Source organism: Triticum aestivum, chromosome 4D, assembly GCF_018294505.1.
Source record: "Triticum aestivum cultivar Chinese Spring chromosome 4D, IWGSC CS RefSeq v2.1, whole genome shotgun sequence".
NCBI lineage: Eukaryota > Viridiplantae > Streptophyta > Magnoliopsida > Poales > Poaceae > Triticum > Triticum aestivum.
In genome coordinates, this window is record NC_057805.1 from 19844647 (window position 1) to 19869190 (window position 24544).

Here is a 24544-nt window from a genome sequence, read left to right on the forward strand (position 1 = left end):
AGAAGGTTCATGCATGCACTGCATTGCAGAGCTGCATCACAACATGGTAGGGCTGGTGCAGGCCGGTCCACTCCAACCAACAGATTGTTCGGTGAGCGGAGCCGCGTCCATGATGATGATCTCGGACAGCTAAAACCAATCATGGAACGCAGGCCCGTTGCTTTCAGCGTCCATCCCATGGATCTCATCATCAAAAGGTGAAAAGGGAGCTCTAGTAGCAGACTAGATAGTACCCAAACCCAAAATCAAAGGAGAAAAGTGAAAGGGAAGCCCGATCCACAGCCCACAGCAAATGCTTCTTCCTCATCACACAATCATGCCAAGCACTCAAATAAAAACTATGAGATTTATACAGCGAAAAAGCCCACTGAGGCCAGCCAAAGTTTAAAAATGCTCTCTCTCTCTCTCTCTCTATTTTTTTTATAATTCATTCATCCTATACTACCTGGCAACCAGAGCTGGGGGTGGCCTGTTTCAGGTTTAATTAATGGAACCATTCCCAAAAGCTCTCTCTCTCTCAGTCTCGCAAAGCCATGATTTCTGCCACGAAACACACCTCATGGGGGGTGGGCGGCTCACCAACCGTCTCGCCCTTGAGCAAAAGTTCGGAACACAAACCCCACAAGATGCAAATTAAACGACACAACGTGGGGGAAGCGGTCCACCAAAAAAACCTTACAAGGCAGGGTTGCGGCACGATCCGCCGTCCGAATTCCGATGGCGATGCCGAACCCGACCTACCCAAGGGGGAGCTCCTTCTCCTCCCGAGATGACAGAGCCCAGCTTCTTCTCGCCTGACTATGCTAACTAGCTAGTCGGCAAACTCTCTCTTTTCTGGCTGTTGTTGTTGTTGGTGGTGTGCAAACTTTCTTTTTCGGAGTGTTGGTGTCTTCATCTTGATCCGTTGGCGCTGATGAACACGATCGCGGGGCTCGGCGCTTATCTGTAAGCAGCAAGAAATCAGGCCAGAATGTGCTCGTGTTAGGCGGGAAAGTTTGGTGAAAATTTTAAGTATATTGAATACAAAGGGAATGTGGAGTGCATAGCTTCCTTTCGGAAAGTGTTAGTGTTCTATCTATCCATTGAGCATGGAATTAATGAACTTGCAAAAGTTGAACTAAACTAATCCTCTTATGGTCTAAACAAAGAAACAATGATTGTACCATACTCCATGTGCAATAGAATATTCAGCAAATCATAAACAAAAAGTGCGCGCCTTTTTTTTACCTTCAATCCGTGTAAGGATGCACGTAGTGGGGCGAGATTTCTCCAGAGTTGGTCCTTGCACGCTGCTCGATCCTTCTGAGGTCCCGAAGATGCTGCAAGATCTCCTGAAGAAGAACAAAGCCCTTGCCTCCTTTGTTCAAGGACCTCACGCACTGCTTTATGAACTCCTTGTCCGCCTCGAGAGCTTGCAAGCGCTCATGGACTTGACCGATCTCACTGGCAATTGCAAGCTTATCTTGCTCCTTGGCAAGTTCCAACACGACTTCTGCTGAAGGGTCTGCCTCGGTACCTTGCTTTGCTAGGAGGCCATTCCCATTTCTCATGGTAGTATCATCAAACAGAGGGAGGAGCTTCTTTCCTCCATAGCTCACGCCTTTTCTACTATCCTGAAGCTTGAAGCTGATGTCCTCATCAGAGAAACCATTTGAGGCACCGTTTAAATGGTTATCTTCTGTGAAATGCTTGTCCATCCTCAAGTTATCGGATTCTTCATCTTCGAGGTCAAAAAGCCTCTCCTCCAGCACTTTCAGCTGTTCCAATATGGAGAGCCTCTCTTCCTCACAATCAGCTAGCGAGCCATCAAGCGTAACAATATGACTAGCAGTTTCATGTAAAACAACATCAGTGGGACTACTGCCATTGCTTCCATTAAGACCATGGGCAGACTCATCGCCCTCATAGAAACTTTGGGAAAGGTCATCACTGTCCTCAGCACTTGATGAAGCTGACGATGATCCATTCTGGTCATCGGCCTTGTGCCTGGACATTTTCCTCCTCTCCTTCGCCTCATAGAGATGAATCTTGTGGCGATACAACTCGAGCTCTCTCTCCATATCTTGTCTCTCCTTATCTCTCTTCACAACTAGATCATTCAGCCTCTGCAGCGCTTCTTGGTCATACTCCGACTGCTCTTCCATAAGCCGCTGGTACTGCATCGCCTCCATCTGCATTGCAGCTTTCTGTTCTTGCAAGCGATTTATCATTGCCATGGTCTCATCAGCAGCTATAGCTGCTGCACTCCTCTCGTTTTCAAGCTCTGCGTATAGTGTACTCAATGACTTGTGGGCAGCTCCCAAAGCAGACTTGAGTTGATCAACACTCACCAGTTCAACACTTTCCAGATCAGTAAACATATTAGCCACACTTGAATCAACAGACCTGGTATCAGCAGTCACTGCTTTAGGGTCTGGTAATTCCTGTAAATAACTGATATCTTCAATATCAGTTGGTGTATCAGAAACTCTCTTATCTTCAACATCACTGCAGTCAGAAGATGATTTATCTGAACTTATTGAATGCCCATCAGAAAGTTGGTGCAAGCTTGGTAGAAGAGACTCAGTTGGATCAACTTCAATATCATCTGTTCAAAATAATAAGGATTGTTTAAAATGTAGCCAATCGTATTAAACAAGTAAATCAAAATGCAGCAAACAGCTTGAAACAAACAAAAAACTCTTATAGCCTTAACATTTTACCTTGGTCTGCGGTGGCGTTAACACCGGGAGACTCAAGAACACCTGCTGCCATAAAAGTGGACAGATGCATCAGCTCAGGCTGTTCAACATGGTTTTCAGTGTTCTCACTTGAAATCTCTGTAACTTGTTCCAAAGAAGCAAGTGCCGCAGAGTCCGATTCTTGTTTCAACTCAGCAAGTGATATTTTCTCCTCTTCACATTCTTCATCGACATGCTCCCTGGGATGTATCATTACCGAATCCAATTCCTGACTCAGCTCAGCTTGTTGAACCTGGTTCTCCTCAGTGTTCTCGTTCGAAACCTCCAACTCATGTGGCCCACCTTCCACTGGCATAGCGTCACACTCATCCTTTATGCCAGCTTGTTGAACCAGCACCTCTTCAGTATTTTCATCAGATTTGCCAACAACAAATCCATGCTCCATGGTATCTGATGGCATGGAAAACAATTCATGTTCTACAGTGCCCTGTTCAACTTGCTCATCCTCTGATGACATCTCTTTCAATCCATTATTCATCTGATGAGGAGCTGCGTGTAAAATTTAAAATCAATATGGTTTTCTTATCAACGTTAAATAAGCAGAACTATCAGCACGGAACAACTTAAAGGACTGTAGATGACAAGAAATGGCTTCTATTTAGTTAAGACGTCCATTTTGTGCTATCAAGGACACTGCCAGTTTTTCTTTTGTTTCATTAAAGGTTCATCAATACAGATGCTAAAATCTAGCATATCTCATGGAATGGATCGGCTAAAAGCTAAAATAAGAAGTCTGTGTAGGAACACTTAAAGACCATCTCCAGAATAGTCACACAACAATTTGCAAGAAATAATACTGTCTATTGTACTTTGCTAAAATGACATATATAACAAACAGGTATACAGTAAATAAATGTGCGTGGAGCAATTCAAAAGATAGGTACTCCCTCTGTAAACAAATATAAGAGCGTTTAGATCACTAAAATAGTGATCTAAACATTCTTATATTTCTTTACGGAGGGAGTAATTACTATAGCGAGAGCATGTATAAATTGGATAAAAAAAGGACATAAGGTTATTCTTCCAGTTATTCTTGCAATTAGCAAGAACATGTGTATAAGAGGTCCATTTCATGCTACCAAGGACACTTCCAGTTATTCTTTAGTTTCATTAAAGGTTCATCAATACAGATGCTAAAATCTAGCATATCACATGGGATGGATCAGCTAAAATAAGAAGTCTTTGTAGGAGCACTTAAAGATCATCTCAAGAATAGTCACAAAACAATTTGCAAGAAATAATACTGTCTATTCTACTTTGCTGAAATGATTGGCATAACAAACAGATATGCAGTGGACATGTTTGGTACAGTAGATAAATATGCAGCCATAGCGTGGATAGATTGGATACAAAGAATGGAGTAATAAGTTTATCAAAGGAAGAAAATTGACTTACAGTGCTGAACATCAGAGGCCACCACAAATTTCTCCTCGTTGGCATCAACCTTCCTCTCCGGCAAATGATCATCTGATTCCTTCTCTTCACCACTGGGCTCAGATGACAGCTCGGGCACACCGACGGCCAAGGAGTCGATGGATTCAAGCGGCACCAGTCGCTCAACGCTGCCGGCAATGCCAGCGCGGTGAGCTGAAATGACACCGATGGAATCATCCTCCACCAATGGCTTCTCGTCGAAGAGCTCGATCACAGGGCCGTCCTCGGACACAAAGACCACGTCTCCGTGGCCGTCCTGGTCGCAGCCGCGGCCCGGGTCGTGAGCCGCGGCCGACGGCGTGGGGAGCAGGAAGGGCGGCGAGTAGAAGCCGCTCTCGAGCGCGACGCCGCAGCAGGCGCAGGCGAGGTCCCGCTCGCCGAGCTCGCTCCGCCGCATCCACGACAGCAGCGCCTTCCCGGACGCGGCCCCGCAGTCCTCGCACATGTCGGCGGCGTCGGCGAGGCGGCGGTGCGCGCGGCAGTAGCCGAGGCGCGACACCTCGGCGGCGTGCCCGTCGCAGAGCACGCGGCGCAGGGGCTCGGCGCAGGGGCGTTGGCTGGGCGGGGCGAAGAGGCTGTCGACGGCGAGGCGGGAGCAGAGCGCGCACGGCGGCGGCAGGCCGAAGAAGGCGGCGAAGCGGGCGATGAGGTAGGAGAAGACGCCGTTGGCGAGGAGCAGCGCGATGAGGATCCACTCGAGGAGCGCGCCGGCGAGCAGCCGCGCGGCCCGGCCGCTCCTCCCGCACACGCCCGACGCCACGGCCGCCTCCGAGGCCATCGAATCTCCCCGGCTCTGCTTCCCGGCGACGGAGGGAATGCAACCGATCGATAGAAAGACGCGCCGGCCCCGCCGCCAGAACTCGCCGTGGAATCAAAGAAAGCGCAACAAAAATTCCTCTTTGACTGAGAAAGTATCGGGAAACAGGGCAATGCGATTTCTGGTGGAACGACCGACCAACCAACCGAACCACTCTCACGAAGAGGAGGAAGAGGAAGAAGAAGGAGCCGGTTTCATGGAGGAAAAGAACAAGAACGGAAAAGAACAAAAGAGAACAACTCTCATCAACTCCAGCAGATTGCGACGGGAACGGGAATCCGGGCGGCGAGCGAGGGTGACCAAGAACGAACACCGGGATGGAATCTGTCGACCAGGAGGATGGTGACAGGATTGCGAGCGCCGGTTTTCAGAGGAAGAGGGAGGAGGGGTCTAGGAGGAGGGGGAGGAGGGGGAGGGCGAAGGGGAGAGGAGTTTGGTGGAAAGGACGAACCGGAGGCGGAGGAGACGAGCGAAATATCGAGAGGGAGAATAAAAAGGAAGGAGGAAGGGTGCCTGGCTGGGGTCCGTCAGTGGTGGCGATGCTGGGCTGGGCTGGCTGCTGGTAAATCCTCGCCATTAAAGGCGTATAATGGCCGTAATTAATCAGTAATTCGGTGTAGCAACGAGCGGAGGTGAACGTTGGGGGCGACGACGCGCAGCGCAGCGCGAGCTCTTCTCCTCCGGGTGGTAGCGACGGCGGCGTCGCTCCTTCTCTGACCGCGTCGCAGGTTCCCAGGGACGGTGTGGGTCGATAGATCTCCGTGTAGATTTCCCGTTCCGTTTGTAGCAAGCAGTGGTAGATTCTGGTGCCCACGGATGGCTTTTCCCGGTCGGACGGCGAGATGCAGCTGCTGGCCGTCAGTCGCGTCGGGCGCACGGCTTGCTCGTTTTCAGACCCGCGACGGCACCGGGGAGAAAATGGCACGGCAGATTGGACCTGCTAGCACGGAGTAGTACTAGTTTATCTATCCCGTAAACCGAAGACGACCGGATCAGAGAGACATGCACTGCTGCGATGTGGAAGGGAAGGGCAGGGAACAACGTGGTGGCACCTCTGGGATTCTTCTTGGCGTCTTTGACCTGCACTGGGTACTGCTACTAATTTTAAGCCAGCTGAGGCTCAAAGTGTTTTATTTATTTATTTTTTTGCTCTTCTTTTCTTGTCCTGGATGCCAACGCCACTTGTTGGGGTGTGGACAAGTGAGGGTCGCCCCGTCACCTGCTCTAGTACTGGGACGATTTAACATTTCAGAAAACTCCAACCGTGTGTATGTGTGTGTCTGCCCAAACCTTGAGGTCCTCTTTTGATTCGTAGGATTCTCAAAACTCCGGAGTAGAAAAAAGAAACGCAAGAATAGAGTGTCATGTCCTCCTGTATTCTATATGAATTCGAAACTATAGGAATTTGGATGCAAGAGTGTTTCATAGCATAGAAAAAACAACAGAATTCTATCGAGAAGTTTGAATGGATGAAAAAAAAAACTCCATCCGGCATGTAGTATGAATGAATCCTATAGGAAAAAATCATAAGGGTTTCAATCCCGCGAATCAAACGACCACCGTAGAAAAAAAGTTCCTAACGATCCAAATCCTCCAGAAATCATATGGAATTCTTTTGAATCAAAGGAGCCCTAATAGTGGACCGGTGGTCTTGTTCGAAACACTGGGATTTTTTAGACAAGCCATTTGACTTTAATAGATTAGAAGCAGAATGCTACATCAAGTCAAAAGAAAAAAAAACAGAAAAGTTTATACCTCGTACTAACCCCAAAGATCTTGAATACCTACATGAGTCGCCCGCCAAAAGAGGTGAAGAACTTGAATCATTGACGCATTGTGGTTACCACCTGCTTGCACGGCAAATCATCAAAACCATGCTTCATTGCCAAAAGTGCGAGGGAGAAGACAATGGTGATTACCATAGGACAAAGCAGACGAAACCAAAACACCACTACCTCCCTGACATCGGCTATAAAAGGTCGAACGCCAACCAAAGATGGGGACGAAGCCGGTAGATGTTCATTCCAAATGACGCAGCCTCCACCGCCGAGACTCCTATGCTATATACCAACCAAAGATTTAGCAGCCCCTGCCTCTTATCATCGAATAGGCCAACGGAGATGGCGGGAACTAGGGGAAACGATGACGAAGGACCTTGGTGGCTAGGATTTTGTCAATTGCAATAGTTGGTGCATGGAGCACGGGAATTTACGTCGCATGGAATTGATGCATTTATTGTTTTTATCAAAACAAGCGATTTGCCTATTTCATCACCTAAAAGAAAGAGCGGGAAATATTCAAAGCCTCCCTCCTCCCAATGCCCATGGAGCGCGGGAATATATATGTCACTTGGAATTAATGTGTTGTGTTATCTTTTTCTAAGACTAGCGGTTTGCTTATTTAATCGACTAAAACCAAAGAGTTGGAAATATCAAAAGCACCCCTCCCCTCACCCAACCTCGCCCGCTCGCACGCACACGCACTCATATGGAGCGCGGGAATTTAGTTCATGTGGCATTAATGCCATCGTAATTTCTTTGTCGACACTAATGATTTGTTTGTTTCAGCAATTAAAAAGAAAGAGCACGAAATAACAGCCCCCCTTCCCCCTAAAAAAACGCGCAAATAAAAAACCTGGCATCTCAAGATAAGAGTACATAAAGGTCTTACCACAAAAGATGGGAAAATAAATTATTAACAACCATATGGAGAAGATTGTGAAATACTATTGAAAAACATAACACTGATTTATGACTTACTTGATCAGTAGTTGTGCGCACATGCCTCCACCGCATGTTCTAGGCTAAAGGTGCATCTTCGTACCATATCTTAGTTGTTTTCATGATTTATGACAAAACCATTTGAGAGAACTAATGAACTCAATGAGTTTATTTCAAGGATTAAGGGCTATTTTTCATATGGATGTGGCTAAGTGGAAGATCATTGGTGACCCCACGAAGAACATTTCTAGTTGTTGTCCCCATCAAGCTCTTAGTATATATTTTCTAGGCTTTTAGTGCATCCAAAATTAACATTGAGTATGAGACAACCATAATATGATGAGGGGCACAAACAAGCACTTTGGTTTGAACTCCAAGAATGGATCCTAATCCAAAGACTCCAAAATCCACTCCATATCCATTCCCTTTGTATGAGTTTCTCTAAGCCTTAGTATCGAAGATTTCCTTCTGGTACTATTCAACCACTTTGGGTTATTCATACTCATAGATCAAACTTTCAAAAGTTCGGAACCGCAATTCATTATGTTCCGGAACTGTCGATCCTTTCCTCTTTGAAACATTGTCAATTTAATACGACATTTTCGAGCACAACATTTTTTATTGACACCGCCTCACATTTCACGGTCGTCGTGCGAGCCTCCTGGGAGCTTCTGTTTCATGCTAAAACCATGAAATTGTTGATATAAAGTTACATGGACCGGCCCACGAAGCTCTCGCCCGCTCAGCTCGACTACCTGATCCATCCGCTCGCTTAGCTTTTTTTTTCACTCGCTCCATTGCTACCTTATAAAAAGCCAACTATCTTTTTTCATTCAAAAAAGTTCGTTTAATCAAAAGATGTTCATGCATTTTTAAAAAAATCTTAAAATTTTGAAAATGTTGCACATTAAAAAACATGAGCTTTAAAAATATTCGCAAACTTGAAATAAATTTCACAAATTTTAAAATATTTACAAACTTATCTTTTTATAATTTTTAAAAATGTTCACAAAATTTAAAATATTCATGAATTAAAATGTGAAAAAATAGAAAGACAAGACAAGAGAGGAAAGACTGAAAAAGAAATAGAATAAACAAACAAAAATCATGCACACACCCTTAAAGGTGAGGCCTCAAGCGACCCCAACACCCCCTACGCACTAGGAGGCTCCAAACCTAAGGAGCTTAGAGCATCTACAGCCAGGCTCCCCACCCCACCCCTATACGCTCGGGAGGATGACTCGGTCGAAAAAATGTCCTAGATGGGCCCCTCGTACCGACGCTATACGTCCGGCCTGACCGGCGCCCATCATACGGGGAGGCCCAGGCGTGTTACACGTCGGACTAATCGCTGGGACCCACGCGAAAACACTCTGAAACCCTTCGGTCTGGCGGGTGTCTTCTCTTATTCTCGACGGCGCCGCCCAAGAGCCCTAGTCCGGCTAGTTAAGCCGGACGCCGGCACCCAAACCCTACCCCGTCCACATTTCCCTCCCCTCCCATCTGCCGCCACCACATTCCACTTGTCGTCCGCCGCTAGCCATGCCCCGACACCGGGTCACGACCTACGCCATGCTCACGCCTGGGTGGGAGCTCCAGCTCCTTGAGCAGATCCGGGCTAGGCACGAAGCCAGGATCGCAGCCGGCCTACCTCCGGACTCGCCGGATCCAGAGGAGGACGTGGTGGTGGTGGAGGAGGAGCAGAAGCAAGACGAGGCCATGGTGCGGCGTGGAGCCGGAGAAGGAAGAGGCGTATCCGGCGCCTCTGGCTGCAAGCTTCACCATGCCCGAGGTGCTGACGGGTTTGAGGTGGCCCAAGCAGAGGAGGTGACGGAGCAGCAAACCATCCTCGACTCCATCGAGCCAGAGGCGAAGGTGGAGGCCAACCGTCACTTCCTCCGCCAGCGGTACGTGGAGTTCGACGAGATCTTCGCCGATATTGACTCCGATGAGGAGCCGGAGGTGCGGCAAGCGGCCATCCATCCGGAGGTAGGGCCGTCCAACACTGCCAGCATGAAGGTCACTGACACCTCGGACGACGAGTAGTATATTATTAATAAATAGATGTGTGTATTTTTTTAGATTTTTTTGTAAGTTAAAACTTACAGTTTCTAGCTCTGATTTGTCTGCTTTTCTTGATGTTGATGCTCGTGAGCCAGATGTCTTCTCTCACTTTCGAAGCACAGTTGGTCCTCAATTACAGAACTGACAAGCGTGACTTTTCTTTCTTATACGTGTCTATCATGAATCTCTATTTTTAATGGAGCAGTTGGTAGTCTCGTTTCCAGGTTTTTTTCGTCCCACCTCTCATGGTTTTTTTGGTACCTCCTCCCACCTTCGCTGGATTTTTTTCGTATATTTTTTTCGTCCCCTCCCCCCACTTCATCGGTTTATTTTCGCGTCACCCTTTCACACAACGAAAGAAATCTGAACAAATCAGAAGTTTCCATACTGGCGCAAGTTATTTAGTAATGTAGAATCAATCACAAACAATCTCTAAAGATCAAATCTAAATTAATTAACCTTACCTTAAATCACTCAATCACATTAATTAAAAAACAAATAATTGATTTTCAGAAAAATGGCTCAATCACATTAACCTTACCTTAACTCACGGATGGTAATCAATCTCCAAACAAAGGAAACAATACATCGAGGGAGCAGTAAATAAACTTCATTTCTTATGACATGTATATGATCTTTTTTTAGGGTTGAAACAGTAGGAAAGGCTCCTACTGCATATATATTACCAACTCACAACCAGAGCAGAATACATGTATATGATCTTCTCTTCCCTCTCCGTTGTCGAGCGTTCTTGATTCTCGAGGCCGATGCTTGGGCTACGTCACTGGGTCGCGACGGTGCCGGAGGACGAGGACGGCGAGGCCGGGTGCCGCGGCACCGCGTTGGCCGCGGCCGGTGAAGGGGGCGAAGAAGGGTGGCTTCCCTGGCCCTGGCCATGGCCGTGGCCCTGGGAGTTGGTGCGGTGGAAGCGGCACTTGAAAGACCCGGCGTGGGTGGCCGGCGCGCAGACACACTTGGAAGCGGGCCCGTGGCCCGCGCCGACGTCAACCCGGGCCACCTCCTCCACGTATTCTTGGAGCTGTGGCTGGCCGATCTACATGAAATTAATTCCCTCAGTTGTGGTGGCAAATATAATACACATAATCCATATTGTTATGCACTAGCGTGTGTGTGTGAAATAGATGGATTATGGTCCCGTACCCAATAAGATGAATATGTGTGTGTTAGAGAGAGAGGGAGAGGAGGAGAGAGAGTGAGAAAGAGGGAGAGAGGAAGTATGTGTGTGAGGATTTGATGGTAAAAAAGGTCGTCAATGTCGTAATATTGAACTTTTAAAGTTATATGGCCACGTTGCAACGCACGGGTGTTTTTTAGTCTTTTTTAATATTCAAATCTTGCCTGAGAGCAGAGCAGTGCATGGATACCATTCGTCTTGATTCTTGGAAAGCCTACATACGCCCTTGGGATTCTATAATCTGGTACCTACGCAAACGACCTACGCAGACGTACGTACACACATGGTCGGCGCAACAAGATATGGACGTGTGGTCATCCGTGGGAACGGAGCCCGCCTTAAACGTTTGGGCAGATCGGCATCACTCATATTCAACCCAAATATGTAATAGATATGAGGTGCTTGCACTGGCGGAGCGCTCCGGTGGGCGAGGTATGGCGCCTGCCATACCTTGATTATTGGCAAAAAAAAATTTATACGTATGTATCTATCACTCGGCCGCTCTCTGTCTCCGCTCGCAGGAGCCATGCAGCCAGCGGTGGCCTCGAGCCCTCGAACGCAGCCGGCTCCAGCGCCCTCTGCCCACGACCCCACGTCCCCTCTGGTCCCACCCACCTAAAAAAAAGAAAACCAACGACCCAGCCGCGACCACGCAGTCCATGCTCCGTCCCTGCCCACTCTGTCCCTGCCCGAGACCCAAACCTAGCTAGCGCGGCGGGCCGGCGGCGGCGGCTTACCTGGCGCGAGGACCAAGCGGGCGCGGGCGGCGGAACCGCGGAAAGTTGGGGGCGGCGGCTCCAATGGCGCAGCAAGCGACGGCAGCAGCAAGCGGCGGCTCCGGCGGCGGCTTCAGCAGCAGCTCCGGCGGCGACTCCAGCGGCGCGGCGGCTTCAACGGCGGCTCCAGCAGGTAATCCCCATGTCCACTCCTCTGCGGCTCTGCCCATGACCGAACTCTGAAGTCTGAACTTTGATGGCAGTGGCTTTTTTGTTCTGTCAAAGTGTCAATTGTTTAGATTGCTAGAAGATGGTAATTGTTTAGACCTAATAAGATGCCCAACCGGCTCATTTTTGTCTAGATTGCTAGAAGATGGAAGGAAAGGGAAAGGGACTAGTAAATCCAAAGAAAAGAGGAAGAGGTAATATCTCATTTTTCTGAAATTTTGTAGCAATTTTGAACAGCAGCTTGAAGCCTTAAATTCAACCATGTTTTAGTGATATATTAATCTTCTCATTGCAGATTTGAAAAAGTATTTTGAAGTGCTTGGTAGTGGCAGCAGCTCACAAACAAATCCAAGCACCCGCGAAAGTGTCAATATTTCAGCAAATGTCAATCATCAAGATCAAGTGACTTCCATGGAAGAAGAGCATGAAAATTTGATGCCAACCGAACAAGTGGAAGAACAAACTACCGATTCCGTCGAAGCTATAGTGGAAGAGAATGTTGAAGTTCACGGGGTTGAAGGTATAACTATTTTTAGTGAAGATTACATAAATGGTGATCCAGGCCTTCGCATTCCACTTGATAGTTTTGCCCCCAACATTAGAGATGATGTTAGATTTACTTATATCCGAATGGGTGCAACTCAACCAACTAGTTGCACTTTCCTCCCAAATAGAGATGGAAGATGCTTCCGGCCACAATGGTATAAGGATTTTGAGTGGTTGGAATATAGTGTGGATAAGCATAAGGCATATTGCTTCTATTGTTATCTTTTTAAGCATGACCGAATGGATGATAAATTTGGGCATGATGTTTTCTCCAAATTGGGTTTTGACTGTTGGAAAAATGCGGTTGCAACATTCCGTAAACATGTTGGTGGGCCATGTAGCATCCACAATATTTCAAAAACAGCATGTGATGATTTTAAAAATCAAAGGGCAAGTGTGAAAAGTAAAGTTACAACTTACAGCAAAGGTTCACTAGTCAAGTATGAAACTCATGTGGATACATCTTTGGCCATTGTAAGTTATCTAGCATTGCAAGGTGAACCATTTCGTGGACACGATGAATCCACTTCTTCTTTGAACAAGGGGAATTTTTTGGAGCTACTTGATTGGGTGAAAGAAAGAATTCCAGAAGTGAAGGTTGCATTTGATGAGCTATGCCCTAAGAATGCCCAAATGACTTCCGGAAAAATTCAAAAAATCCTTGTTTCTCATTGTGCAAATGCGGTCACCAAAGCAATCAAAGAAGAGATGGGTGATTGTCTTTTCTCCGTTCTTATTGATGAGTGCCGTGATATATCGGTGAAAGAACAAATGGCCGTGGTTATTAGGTACGTGTTTAAGCTTTTGAAGTGTCTATGTGCTTTTTGATCATTTTGTTCTATGTGGAGTGGTCAACTAACTATATGACATTTTGTAGGTACTTGAGCAAACAAGGAGAGACTATTGAACGTTTTTTAGGTATTAAGCATGTCCCGGACACAACATCTGCTTCTTTAAAGAAGGCATTGTTGGAGGTTTTTGCTAAACACGGTCTAGTTGTTGCACGACTACGAGGGCAAGGGTATGATGGGGCATCTAATATGAGAGGAGAATTCAATGGCCTTCAGAAGTTAATTCGAGATGAGAACCCATATGCTTTCTATATCCATTGCTTTGCCCACCAACTGCAGTTGGTAGTTGTTGCTGTTTCGAGATGCTGCAAGGGTGTTGAGGATTTTTTTTGAATATGTGACCATGATATCTAATCTCAGTACGTCATCTTGCAAGAGGAAGGATAAATTGCTTGACAAGCAAAAACAGGTTCTTTTGGATAAGATTAGGGGAGGTGAGATGCCCACAGGAAGAGGCAAAAATCAAGAAACATCCTTGGTCAGACCTGGAGATACAAGATGGGGCTCTCATTACACAACCTTATCTCGCATTGAATCAATGTGGGATGCAGTCATAGAAGTTTTGGGCATTGTTGAGGATGATGTGCGTGTTCCATGTAGAGCAGGAGGTTTGGTTCATCAAATGGAGACTTTTAGCTTTGTGTTCATCCTGAAGATGATGCTAAAGATCCTTCGTATGACAAATGATTTGTCTCTTCTATTGCAAAAGAAGGATCAAAATGTTGTTCAGGTATGTGATCGATCATGTTATATGTATCTACTCTGCTTGATATATTTTGTTCATGAAAACATACATGCATCTAAAATTGTAATTGTCTCATTTCAGGCAATGTCATTGGTTACGGATGTGAGAACACGTTTAATCAATTGGAGAAATGATGGTTGGGAGCCACTCTTGGAAGATGTCAAAGCCTTTTGCACCAAAAACGACATTCCAATACCAAATATGGATGACATGTTTACAAAGTGGGGAAAATCAAGAAAAGGTGGACGAAACAATGTCACAGCTGATCATTTTTTTCGTGTGGACACCTTCTATGCTGCCATAGACTTCATCACCACAGAGTTTGATCATCGTTTCAATGAGGTATCTTCAGAGCTGCTCCAGAACTTCTCTTGTCTTGACCCAAGAAACTCCTTTTCTAGGTTCAATGTGAATAAGCTTGCTAGACTCACAGAGATTTATTGTGAGGATTTCTCAGATTATGAACGTGAACATATAGTTGATAACCTCGAGCTATTCATTATCCATATGAGAAGAATTGAAGAATTTAGAGCTTGTCATAATATTGCAAGCCTAGCTAGAAAGATGGTTGAACTTGAAAGGCATGTCATGTTTCCTGCTGTTTATCGCCTCATTGAGTTGGCATTGCTACTACCGGTAGCGACGGCAACAGTTGAAAGAGCCTTCTCATCAATGAAAATCATCAAGACTGAGTTGCGCAGCAAGATGTCTGATGGCTGGCTTAATGACTTGATGGTGTGTTACATTGAGCGAGTGATCTTCAAAAGTATTGATCTTGATAAAATTAAGGAAGATTTTCAGAAGGAAGGTAGGGCACTGCCATTGCCTGGGTCTTCTACACGCCATTAAAAGCTTCATTATCGGTATGTTTTAGGTTGTTTCCTATTGAGACATGTCTACATTTCCATTGTATTTGGTTATTCATTCGTAGTGTGTATTGTTAGTCAGTGTTGTTACTTGTTAGTGTGTATTGACTCTTTGATTCGCATAAAAAATAAATCTTAGTGAGACTTCGCCACACCTTAAATTTTTTTCGTGCTCCGCCTCTGGGTGCTTGAATGTGTCCGTCACGTCGGACCTGGCTCATGCTGGCCCACCCAATCCCATATATATTTTTCCACATCCGCTTGCCGGATAAAACCCTAGCCACTTGACTTCACTTCTCTCCGCCACCCAATCTTTCGTCCGGCAATCTCCGACCTTCTCCGGCATGGCGGGCAGCGGATCTGACTCGGGCCAGTCTGAATCCATCGACTGAGTTGTCATCCCGTGTGGGTTGAAGGAGGCAATGGCCGTCCGCATTGCACTCTGACGCTCCTGGGAGGACAGCGCCTGGCCGACGACAGGATCTGTCCGGCACGACTCCATAGCGTCGGCGCATTGGGTATTCTATCCTCCGGGATTGTATCATCGCGGTCCCAGGAGCATTCAAATCTCCCAATTCCCATCACCGCTCCTATGGAGTATGAGTCCCACGGGGACCGGTGTGCCCGCCGTGGGAAGGAGAGGATAAGGGCGGCGAGGCATGCCTCACTGCCGACAGGGCGACGACGGAGGTGACTGATGCGGCGGCGCGGCCGACCGAAGAGGAGGAAGCCATCCACGACCGCATTGTAAAGAAGCGTCAGTGAAGGAACACCCGCGTCCTCGCCCGGGAGCATAATCGGGCGGTTTGTGCCATGACCGAACTGCCACCCAAGGAGAAGAAGTATGACAGCCACGGGTCGGACAACTCCGACGACGAGCAGATCCGACTCGATCCCTACTGCGTTTTCGATTGGTACTTCCACAAGAAGAACGGCAAGGGCAGCTGTGGATGATCTTCTTCATCATAGCCAAACATGTCAAATTTTGGTAGCCTGATGACATATTAGTGATGTAGTAACAGGGCCGGGCCCATGGTTGTGCACACCGTGCGGCCCGCACAGGGCCCATGAATTTTGGGGGCCCAATTTTTTTCTATAGGCCTAGTTAAGCCAGCAGGCCGAAAGGCCGGGATACCGATGGCCTGAAAGAATCCCGTTCGTTCGCACGATCTACAGCCGTGAGCGTAGGAGCAGAACCCCGATCTACGATACTAACCCTAACGGTGCAGTAGCCAGATCGCAGCTGCAGGCTAACGACGCAGCACAGGACCGGCGGCAAGGCCCGCAACGCTGGGAGGCATGGCAACAACAACAGCAGGTGAGTAGGACAGGCACACGGCTCCAGGCTGGTCGCCACTCCTTGAGCCCCTCTTGCCTCGTCCAGGAACAATTCAACCAGGCAAGTTTCACGTCTGTGAATTCTGCTGTCTCAGTTCAACGAATAGTTTGCTGCTAGATCTCAAAAAAATAGTTTGCTGCTAACTGTTTGATGTGTATCCCTTTAGTTTTTTCCATCATTTGGATAGTTTTATATTAATTGGTCTAGCCGTCTTGCGTTTCAAAAGCCAAGTTATATCCTCTAAAAATCTATCTAGGGAATACGACTCTGGTTACCAGAAACATAAGAAAAGAAAAAGAAAAAAAGAATTAGAGGATTTAATTCAATATCGTAAAGGAGTTATAGATAGATTGATTATAGTTTTATTTTTCTAAGAAAATGGGCCTCATTTTAGAGTTTGGCACGGGGCCCTGAATTTCGCCGGCCCGGCCCGTGTAGTAACCGGACGATTTATGTAATGCATCGTTTACATAGTTGTATGAGTTTGTATGGATTTTGAGGTATTCTAATTGAGGTATCTACGGGCATTTGAAGGATGGGATTTGTCAAGTTTGATCGTAGATACTCTTTACAAAAAAAATCCTCGCACGCGCGGTCGCCGAGTAACGGCGGCACGGCTTAGAGAAACAGAGATGCTCTGGTAATTACAAATGCAGCATGGTGTCTGTAGCTGTACCACCGACCTGCCAACTCGTTTGAACCGTGTGATCACGATGCCCTATATATATCTGCTGCTGCTGGTACATCATTTTCAGGCTCATCGCTGTTGTCACCGATCAGTACACTAGCTCTATTAGTTTGCAGTACAGCTACGTACGTATGTGACACTATTCATGTAGACAACAAGTGAGGCTGAGGCATGGCATCGTCCATCGTACATCATATATGAAGATGATGATATTCATGTAACCGAGCCAGCTATTCAAGCGCACGTTCAATGGAAATGCACGTCATGCAACGAGCCAATGACGACAGATCAATGGCGGGGGACGGGAGTTTGGGTTCATTGGATCAAGGCGACGTATATGGAGGAAAGGGGGAAGTACACATAAATGAAGAAGGTATAAGAATAGTGGTTGGGAGAGAAGTGAAGTGTTTAATACAATATGATACTCCCTTCGTTTTTAAATATAACTTTTTTTTAAAGATTTCAATACAAACTATATACGGATGTATATATACATATTTTAGAGTGTAGATTCAGTCATTTTGCTCCGTATGTAGTCCCTCATTGGAATCTCTAAAAGGACTTATATTTAGGAACGAAGCGAGTATTTTCTTAGTGTTGTTCTTATTGTCTTCAATGGATTGAATTGTAACTCCAATTTCAATTTGACCTCCTCTCTGGTCTGGAGGAGGTCAATCAAAAAAAAAGACTCAATCAAAGATCCAACTGATCCCCACGCCTGTATTGCAAATACGCAGTCACGAATAATCCCGCTAAAGTAATAGGTCCAATATGATATCCTCACAAGAAGTGGATTTTTTAAAAAATAGCACATTTGCTAGTATTCGGTTTCAATTGATTTTTGGCATGCAACGACCGACTGAGGGTGGGCAGGCAATGAGCCAGAGGTGGGACACCGTTGCGTCGCCAGCAGAGGCGAGGCGCAGGTTGACATGTGGGGTGCGAGGGTGGAGGGAGCTCGCCGGCCCTGATGAAGGGGGTGAGGGTTTTGAGGGATGGTTGGGGGCTCGCGGCCACAACGGCAAGGTGGAGGCAACACCTCGGACAGGGTGGGACGACGAGGCGACATCGTAGTAGCAACGCCCACCATGGGTGGTAGTTCGGCCGGTGGCGGTGGGCGGTTTGACGAAGGGCAATGACGAATGTTGATGGATGCAGGTGCAGAGGTGTGCGGGAAGAGGGGAGAGGAGGCTCGCCGACCCTAAAGAAGGGGACAATAACTTTAGAGGGACGGCCGGAGCCGCAGCGCCGAGGTGGGGAGGACTTAAATAGGACGGGCGAGCGAGGCGGCACGGCAGAAACATCGACCACGATGCTTCATTTTGAGCCAATAAATTCATCATTTGCCGAAAAAGAAACATGGACCACGGGTTATGGTTCAACGGATAGGTGGACGCAACATCGAAGGGCAACGGCGGGCGGACGATGATGGACAGAAAAGCATACTTTTTCCATGCGACTAACAAATAGTCGGTCAAAAAGGAAAGAAAAATAGCCTCGATGGAGATTCTGCCGGTCTGGCTTGAACCCAATGGAAGTGGAGCGTGACGGAATGACTTTTGCTTTCGGCTCTACTAGACCCTCGAACGTTGATTATAACTCTCTAAAGCTTCCCTTCACTTTGCTCGCACGTACGTACGCCCACTAAGAAATTCCTCAAGGCATCATGTCCGACGACAAGTGAAGAAGCCGCATTGTTTGTTCTAGCCTGCGGAAGGAATGATTAGAATTTCGACAGGCTGTTTTCATAAAAAATCAGCCAGGGAACCCAAGCAAGCAATTATGCCCATGAATTTCCGGTGTTTAGTGCTTCATAATAATTGGAACTAAGGTTGTGCTGTCTCTCTAACACACATGATTCCGCTTCCACCTTTCAATGTCGGAAAGCTTAAACGGATGTGGGTCAGCTGCCGTCAAGCCATTGTCAGCAGCAAGGGGTGAGGCTATGGTGCATGTACATCGCAAAACAGTTTGAGATAAAGATAGGGACCGCCTATTCATCAGTTAACTGAAAAACAACAAATTTTCGGGCCGTCAAGTCTCCATCCAACGGCCAGGATCGCGCCGCTACTGTTCATCTTCTTCCTCCCGCACCACCTCCCAGCCCAGCCCTGACCGTCAGCCTCCGCCACCCGCGGCCACCTCGTTGGCCCGCCCACCTGACATTTAGCAAAACAGGACCAGTGTTGTCTGCGTTCTGCTCATGAAGCCAAGTTATTAGCAGCAACTCTGACATGTATGTACGTCTTGTGGGGGCAATTCACTCATAACTGGCGGGCAGAAAACAAGTCAATGATTCCCAAGATGATACGAACCACGGAGACTAAAGCAATCCACTCATTTGATATACTACATAAGTGGTATATGGCCAAAGATACACCAGCTGCGAAAAGTAGAGAGATCTACTCTGTTTGATTTGTGGCACGGCCAAAGATTACAAACAGCAGAAAAACAGATATGATCAGATCAGCAGGGTTCAAAATACACGTATCAGCTCGATCAGACACTATTTATTTATTTTTGCTTAATTTCCCCCCCTTTCTTTTCTGTTATCTCGTGCCTTGAAAAGATCAGCGAGCAAAGGCTGCAAGCTGGTGATTCCACTGATCAGAATGGAGATCACGACCACAGTGCATGCACGTGTAAGCCCAGGCAGAGAAAAGATATCCAGTACGTACGTACGTATCAAAAAACCCAAGCAAGCAATTGTGCCAATCGACAAAGAGGCATGCATGATCCAGCTCCTGAATTTCCGGTGTTTGGTGCTTCATAATCGGAACTAAGGTTGCACCATGTCTTGCATGTCGGAGAGCTTGAACGGTACGTACAAGGAGCTAAAATCTTCTAGCCCGTTGGAGCTCTTTCTTTTGGTTCATACCTAATCTTCATGATAGTCTGTTTTTTTTCTTCAGGTCTAGTGTATCAATTGACGTGCCCAGCTGCCGTCAAGCCACCGTCAGCAGCAAGGGGACCCCCTATTCATCGGTTAAGGCTACGACCATGTACAGCGCAAAACAGTTTTCATCGGTTAACCGAAAAACAAAATTAGATTTAGTCGGATTTTGGGCCCTGACTTTTAGCAAAACCGAAAGAGACAACCAAGACCAGTGTCGTCTGCATCCTGCTCATGGACGCCAAGTTATTAGCAATTTACCAGCAACTCATTATGTGCATGTTTGGGGGCAACTCTCATGGCAGGCAGAAAACAAGTCAGTTATTCCACTCATTTGATATGAAGTGGTCTGGCCAAAGGTACACCAGCTGCAAAAGGTAGAGAAATCTACTCGTTTGATTTGTGTCACGGCCAAAGATTACAGACAGCAGAAAAACAGATGTGACAAGATCAGCAGGGTTCAAAATTCACGGATCAACCCGATCGATGAGCTCGCAAGCTGGTGATATCGTGCATTGAAAAGATCAGCAAGCGAAAGCTGCAAACTGGTGATTCCTTATCAGAATGGAGACCCATATGCATCAGTGAAAGATAATCAGTAGGTAGTAGAGCAACAAGTTGAATTTGGACCTGAAGAAAAGTCATGACCAGGCACCTACCACTGGCTATATCTATAGAGGAATCCAAGAAAAATGCCGAAACAGAAACACGTTATGAAGAAACAAAGGAAAAACATTCGGTTGAGAATGTGGAGATGCACAATCCTCATGCAATCCGAACAGTTAAATGAATAAATGGTCCTCTGAAAAAAATGAATGGTTAAGAGATCTCCAGAAAAACCGTACATGCACTACACTAGTCCCCTGGAAAATTTGGCTATCACTGAGCACAAGTTAAATGGAAGAATCGATACAAAACATTACATTCCACAATAAAATTACAAAAAAAATATTCTCACACAAACAGACATCATGTTTGCTCCAGCATTCCTCTATATGCAAATGAGGACAACATTATCTAACATATGTCCTCAAATGAAACAAAAAAAATCAGATTGAGGCTTCTTATGTGCTATGTCATATACTTCAGCTTAAAAAGATAATTCAAAACAGTAGCCATTCTTTTATTTGAGAGAAAACGTAACTATGTTAGACAGTGTAACAACTAATAAACAGGCATCCCGATGTTGGATGTAAATCTTAATGGGATTCACAGACATCAATATACATCACTTATATTATTTGGTTATGTTGACCAGATATTTTGTTGAGCAAAATAGTCTCGGCAGCAATGCAACTAATTCAAGGAGATCTAGAACCCTATCAGGTATGCAGAGAATCACCACCAGCATTATATCACCAAGCACCAGGGCATAGAGACATAATGCTCTCACTGAAAAATACAATTTACTTCTATAAATAAGCTCGTTATGAGAAGATGGCAACATAAGCAAACAACATACAGCTGGGATAAATCTGCTGAGTCTAAAGCAGGATACCTAGTCCATACATAGGGTTGATATTTCCTATAACGTGGCACCTCGTGACAACCTAAATCATTGTTTGAATTACAATGTTTGCAATAGCATGGAAATGAGTCAACAAAAAGCAACCAGAATAAAATTGGTCCATGGGGAAACAGAATATTCATCTTTCACAGTTTGTAGGTTCAAAATAACGAGACCAAGGGTACAAGCAACCCCCAGCACATAATTAAGAAGAAAACAAGATACAATGGTTTATTTGCCCCGCAAAATAAATCGATGAGATTTAATCTGACCCACAGTGGTTGAACCCTAGGCTATTTGCACAGTTAGAACAACATTTAATAGTGGAGGGCTGAAGCTACATGAACTACTGATTACTCATTAGCATCAACTGAAAATGATAGTGGCAGAAGCACGCTCTATAAACAACAATGCTGGAATCATAAGGCATTATTAAGACGATCGAGTGATTAAATTATTAAACGAAACAACAATATCCATAGCAATGTCACATAGGCATAAATTGTAACTAGAGCGGCTAAAGCAAGGCTCAAGCTGAGCGATGCGCTACAAAAACATAGCATGCATAATAACCTGATTTCTTCTATACATGGCGGCAAAGGATGGAAGCACGTCATCGGATACATCTCATTTAGTGCCCAGCGGCAGTAGCATCCTCAATGATCAACCTGAGCCTTCGGCTCAACACATCAAGCTCATCAATCCTCTGCGCCCTCCATCGCCTGGCGAGTTCGCTTTCCTCGGCATTGCCACCGTTGACTATCCCATCGGCCTTTGCCTCTCTCAAACACTCCTCAAATACATCCAGCACGGCACTTGCCATGCGATGCTCGCTGCTACGCGGCAGCAATACATTGCAGTTACCGTTCTGACTGTTACCTCCATTGTTCACAGCATTTTGTGGATTACCTCCATTGTTCACAGCATTTTGGGGATTACCTCCATTGTTCACAGCATTTTGGGGAGCTGCGTCGTTGCCAACAACTCCATTGTCACCGGCAACAACTCCATTGTCACCGACATCGGTGAGAACAGCCATGGTCTCAGCCTGGTCCGGCGCAATCCCGTCCAAGGTAATGCCATCAAGGTTGCCGTCGGCAACAAAAGCAGCACCCTCGTCAAAATAGAGGTGGTGGCCGCTCTCCTGCTCGAGATACATCACATCCTCGGCGCCGTTCTCGTCGGGGAAGGCGGCGCCGGGGGTGGAGGAACCGATCCCATTGTAGCCATGGGAGTTGCTGTCCCCCGAGGGGGCCGGGACGTCGAGCGGCGGCGGCGCAGCAGGGTTGGAGCGGCGGCGCTTGTTCCCCGAGGAGCCTGCGGGCGCGGCGGGGGCGGCGAAGGGCGAGGTGGCGGCGTTGGCGGGGTCCCAGAGGCGGGAGCAGAGGTGGAGGACGTCGCGGTCGTGCGGGGCGAGGCGGGCGGGGTCGAGGCCCCTGGCGACGCGGGAGGAGACGTTGCGGTGCTTGTTCTTGAGGCGGCGGAGCTTCTCGGAGAGCTGGGAGCGGGTGTAGGGCTGCGGCATGGACTCGGAGAAGCGGTCGTAGAAGACGTTGAGGTCGCGCGGGAAGACGAGGCCCTGCGCGCCGCAGCCGAGGAGGCCCTGCAGGAAGCGCAGCTCGTCGGACTCGGACCAGATGCGCTGGAACTTGAAGGGCGGGTTCTGGTTCTGGCCGGAGGAGGAGGAGGGCGAGGAGGAGGGGCGCGGCGGGGAGCGGCGCTTGATGGGGAGCTTCCGCGCGGCGGAGGCGGGGGGCGGGGACGGGGACGGGGTCGGGTGCGGTGCGGTCGGGGTCGGGGTGGGGATCTGGTTGGGGTTGGACGGGAGTAGCGGTGGGGGTGGGAGTGGGAGGGTTTGGTCCGAGGCCATGGATCGAGCCCCGACCTCTCTCTGGGAGGCGAGGCGAGCACGGGGCGAGACGTGGCGGGGGGGTCGATCTGTGGTGGGTGGATTGGGTCGCGGCGCGGCCGGACGGGGGGTGGATGGATTGATTGGGTTGGGGGTGCGAGGATGGAGACGGCTAGACCTAGACGAGTAGTAGTAGACGGGACGGGACGGGGTAAAGGTCGATCGCTTGGCTTGGCTTAGCTTGGGTGCGCGTTTGTGTGGTGACCGGTGGGGGTGGCTGGGCACGGGTATGTGCACCGACGCGTGGGCCGACGCTGGGTTGCTCGTGACCCCAACAAAAACTAGATATAGGGTTTGCCGAGGGTCACTCCCACCAACCCTCGGCAAACCCTATATTACGCCCACGTGCATCATACAAGGACATTTTGCTGAAGCGCAACCAAGTTGGGCCGGCACATTTGACGTGCTCGTGATCTCCATCTCCGAAGCACCGTCATGATCACCATCGTCACCGGCGCGACACTTTGATCTCCATCGTAGTATTGTTGTCGTCTCGCCAACTTATTGCTTTTACGACTATCGCTACCGCTTAATGATAAAGTAAAACTATTACATGGCGATTGCATCTCATACAATAAAGCGACAACCATATGGCTCCTGCCAGTTGCCGATAACTCGGTTACAAAACATGATCATCTCATACAATAAATTATATCACATCATGTCTTGACCATATCACATCACAACATGCCCTGCAAAAACAAGTTAGACGTCCTCTACTTTGTTGTTGCAAGTTTTACGTGGCTGCTACGGGCTTAGCAAGAACCGTTCTTACCTACGCATCAAAACCACAACGATAGTTTGTCAAGTTGGTGCTGTTTTAACCTTCGCAAGGACCGGGCGTAGCCACACTCGGTTCAACTAAAGTGAGAGAGACAGACACCCGCCGGTCACCTTTAAGCAACGAGTGCTCGCAACGGTGAAACCAGTCTCGCGTAAGCGTACGCGTAATGTCGGTCCGGGCCGCTTCATCTGACAATACCGCTGAACCAAAGTATGACATGCTTGTAAGCAGTATGACTTATATCGCCCACAACTCACTTGTGTTCTACTCGTGCATAGCATCAACGCATAAAACCAGGCTCGGATGCCACTGTTGGGGAACGTAGTAATTTCAAAAAATTTCCTACGCACACGCAAGATCATGGTGATGCATAGCAACGAGAGGGGAGAGTGTTGTCCACGTACCCTCGTAGACCGACAGCGGAAGCGTTATCACAACGCGGTTGATGTAGTCGTACGTCTTCACAATCCGACCGATCAAGTACCGAACGTACGGCACCTC

The 24544-nt window shown here is 47.4% G+C and overlaps 2 protein-coding genes across 2 annotated transcripts; both read right to left on the bottom strand.

Annotated features, from left to right (window-relative positions):
• Nucleotides 1–327: 327 nt before the first annotated feature.
• Nucleotides 328–5634, bottom strand: LOC123095843 (myosin-binding protein 3). Its single transcript, XM_044517414.1, has 4 exons — nucleotides 4137–5634; nucleotides 2703–3230; nucleotides 1228–2587; nucleotides 328–943 (listed from the first exon to the last, which is right to left on the bottom strand). Exons 1-3 carry the CDS (start codon nucleotides 4951–4953, stop codon nucleotides 1230–1232), a joined length of 2703 nt encoding a protein of 900 aa, XP_044373349.1. The 5' UTR covers nucleotides 4954–5634; the 3' UTR covers nucleotides 328–943; nucleotides 1228–1229.
• Nucleotides 5635–21779: 16145 nt separating this feature from the next.
• LOC123095844 (probable transcription factor At3g04930) lies at nucleotides 21780–23365 on the bottom strand. Its single transcript, XM_044517415.1, has one exon. It carries the CDS (start codon nucleotides 23218–23220, stop codon nucleotides 21982–21984), a length of 1239 nt encoding a protein of 412 aa, XP_044373350.1. The 5' UTR covers nucleotides 23221–23365; the 3' UTR covers nucleotides 21780–21981.
• Nucleotides 23366–24544: the final 1179 nt, after the last annotated feature.

Coding starts and splice junctions, on each gene's coding strand:
- LOC123095844 (XM_044517415.1), bottom strand. CDS start 23,220: ATGGCCTCGGACCAAACCCTCCCACTCCCACCCCCACCGCTACTCCCG.
- LOC123095843 (XM_044517414.1), bottom strand. CDS start 4,953: ATGGCCTCGGAGGCGGCCGTGGCGTCGGGCGTGTGCGGGAGGAGCGGC. Junction 3,231..4,136: donor GGCCTCTGATGTTCAGCACT/GTAAGTCAATTT, acceptor TTTTACACGCAG/CTCCTCATCAGATGAATAAT. Junction 2,588..2,702: donor TAACGCCACCGCAGACCAAG/GTAAAATGTTAA, acceptor TATTTTGAACAG/ATGATATTGAAGTTGATCCA.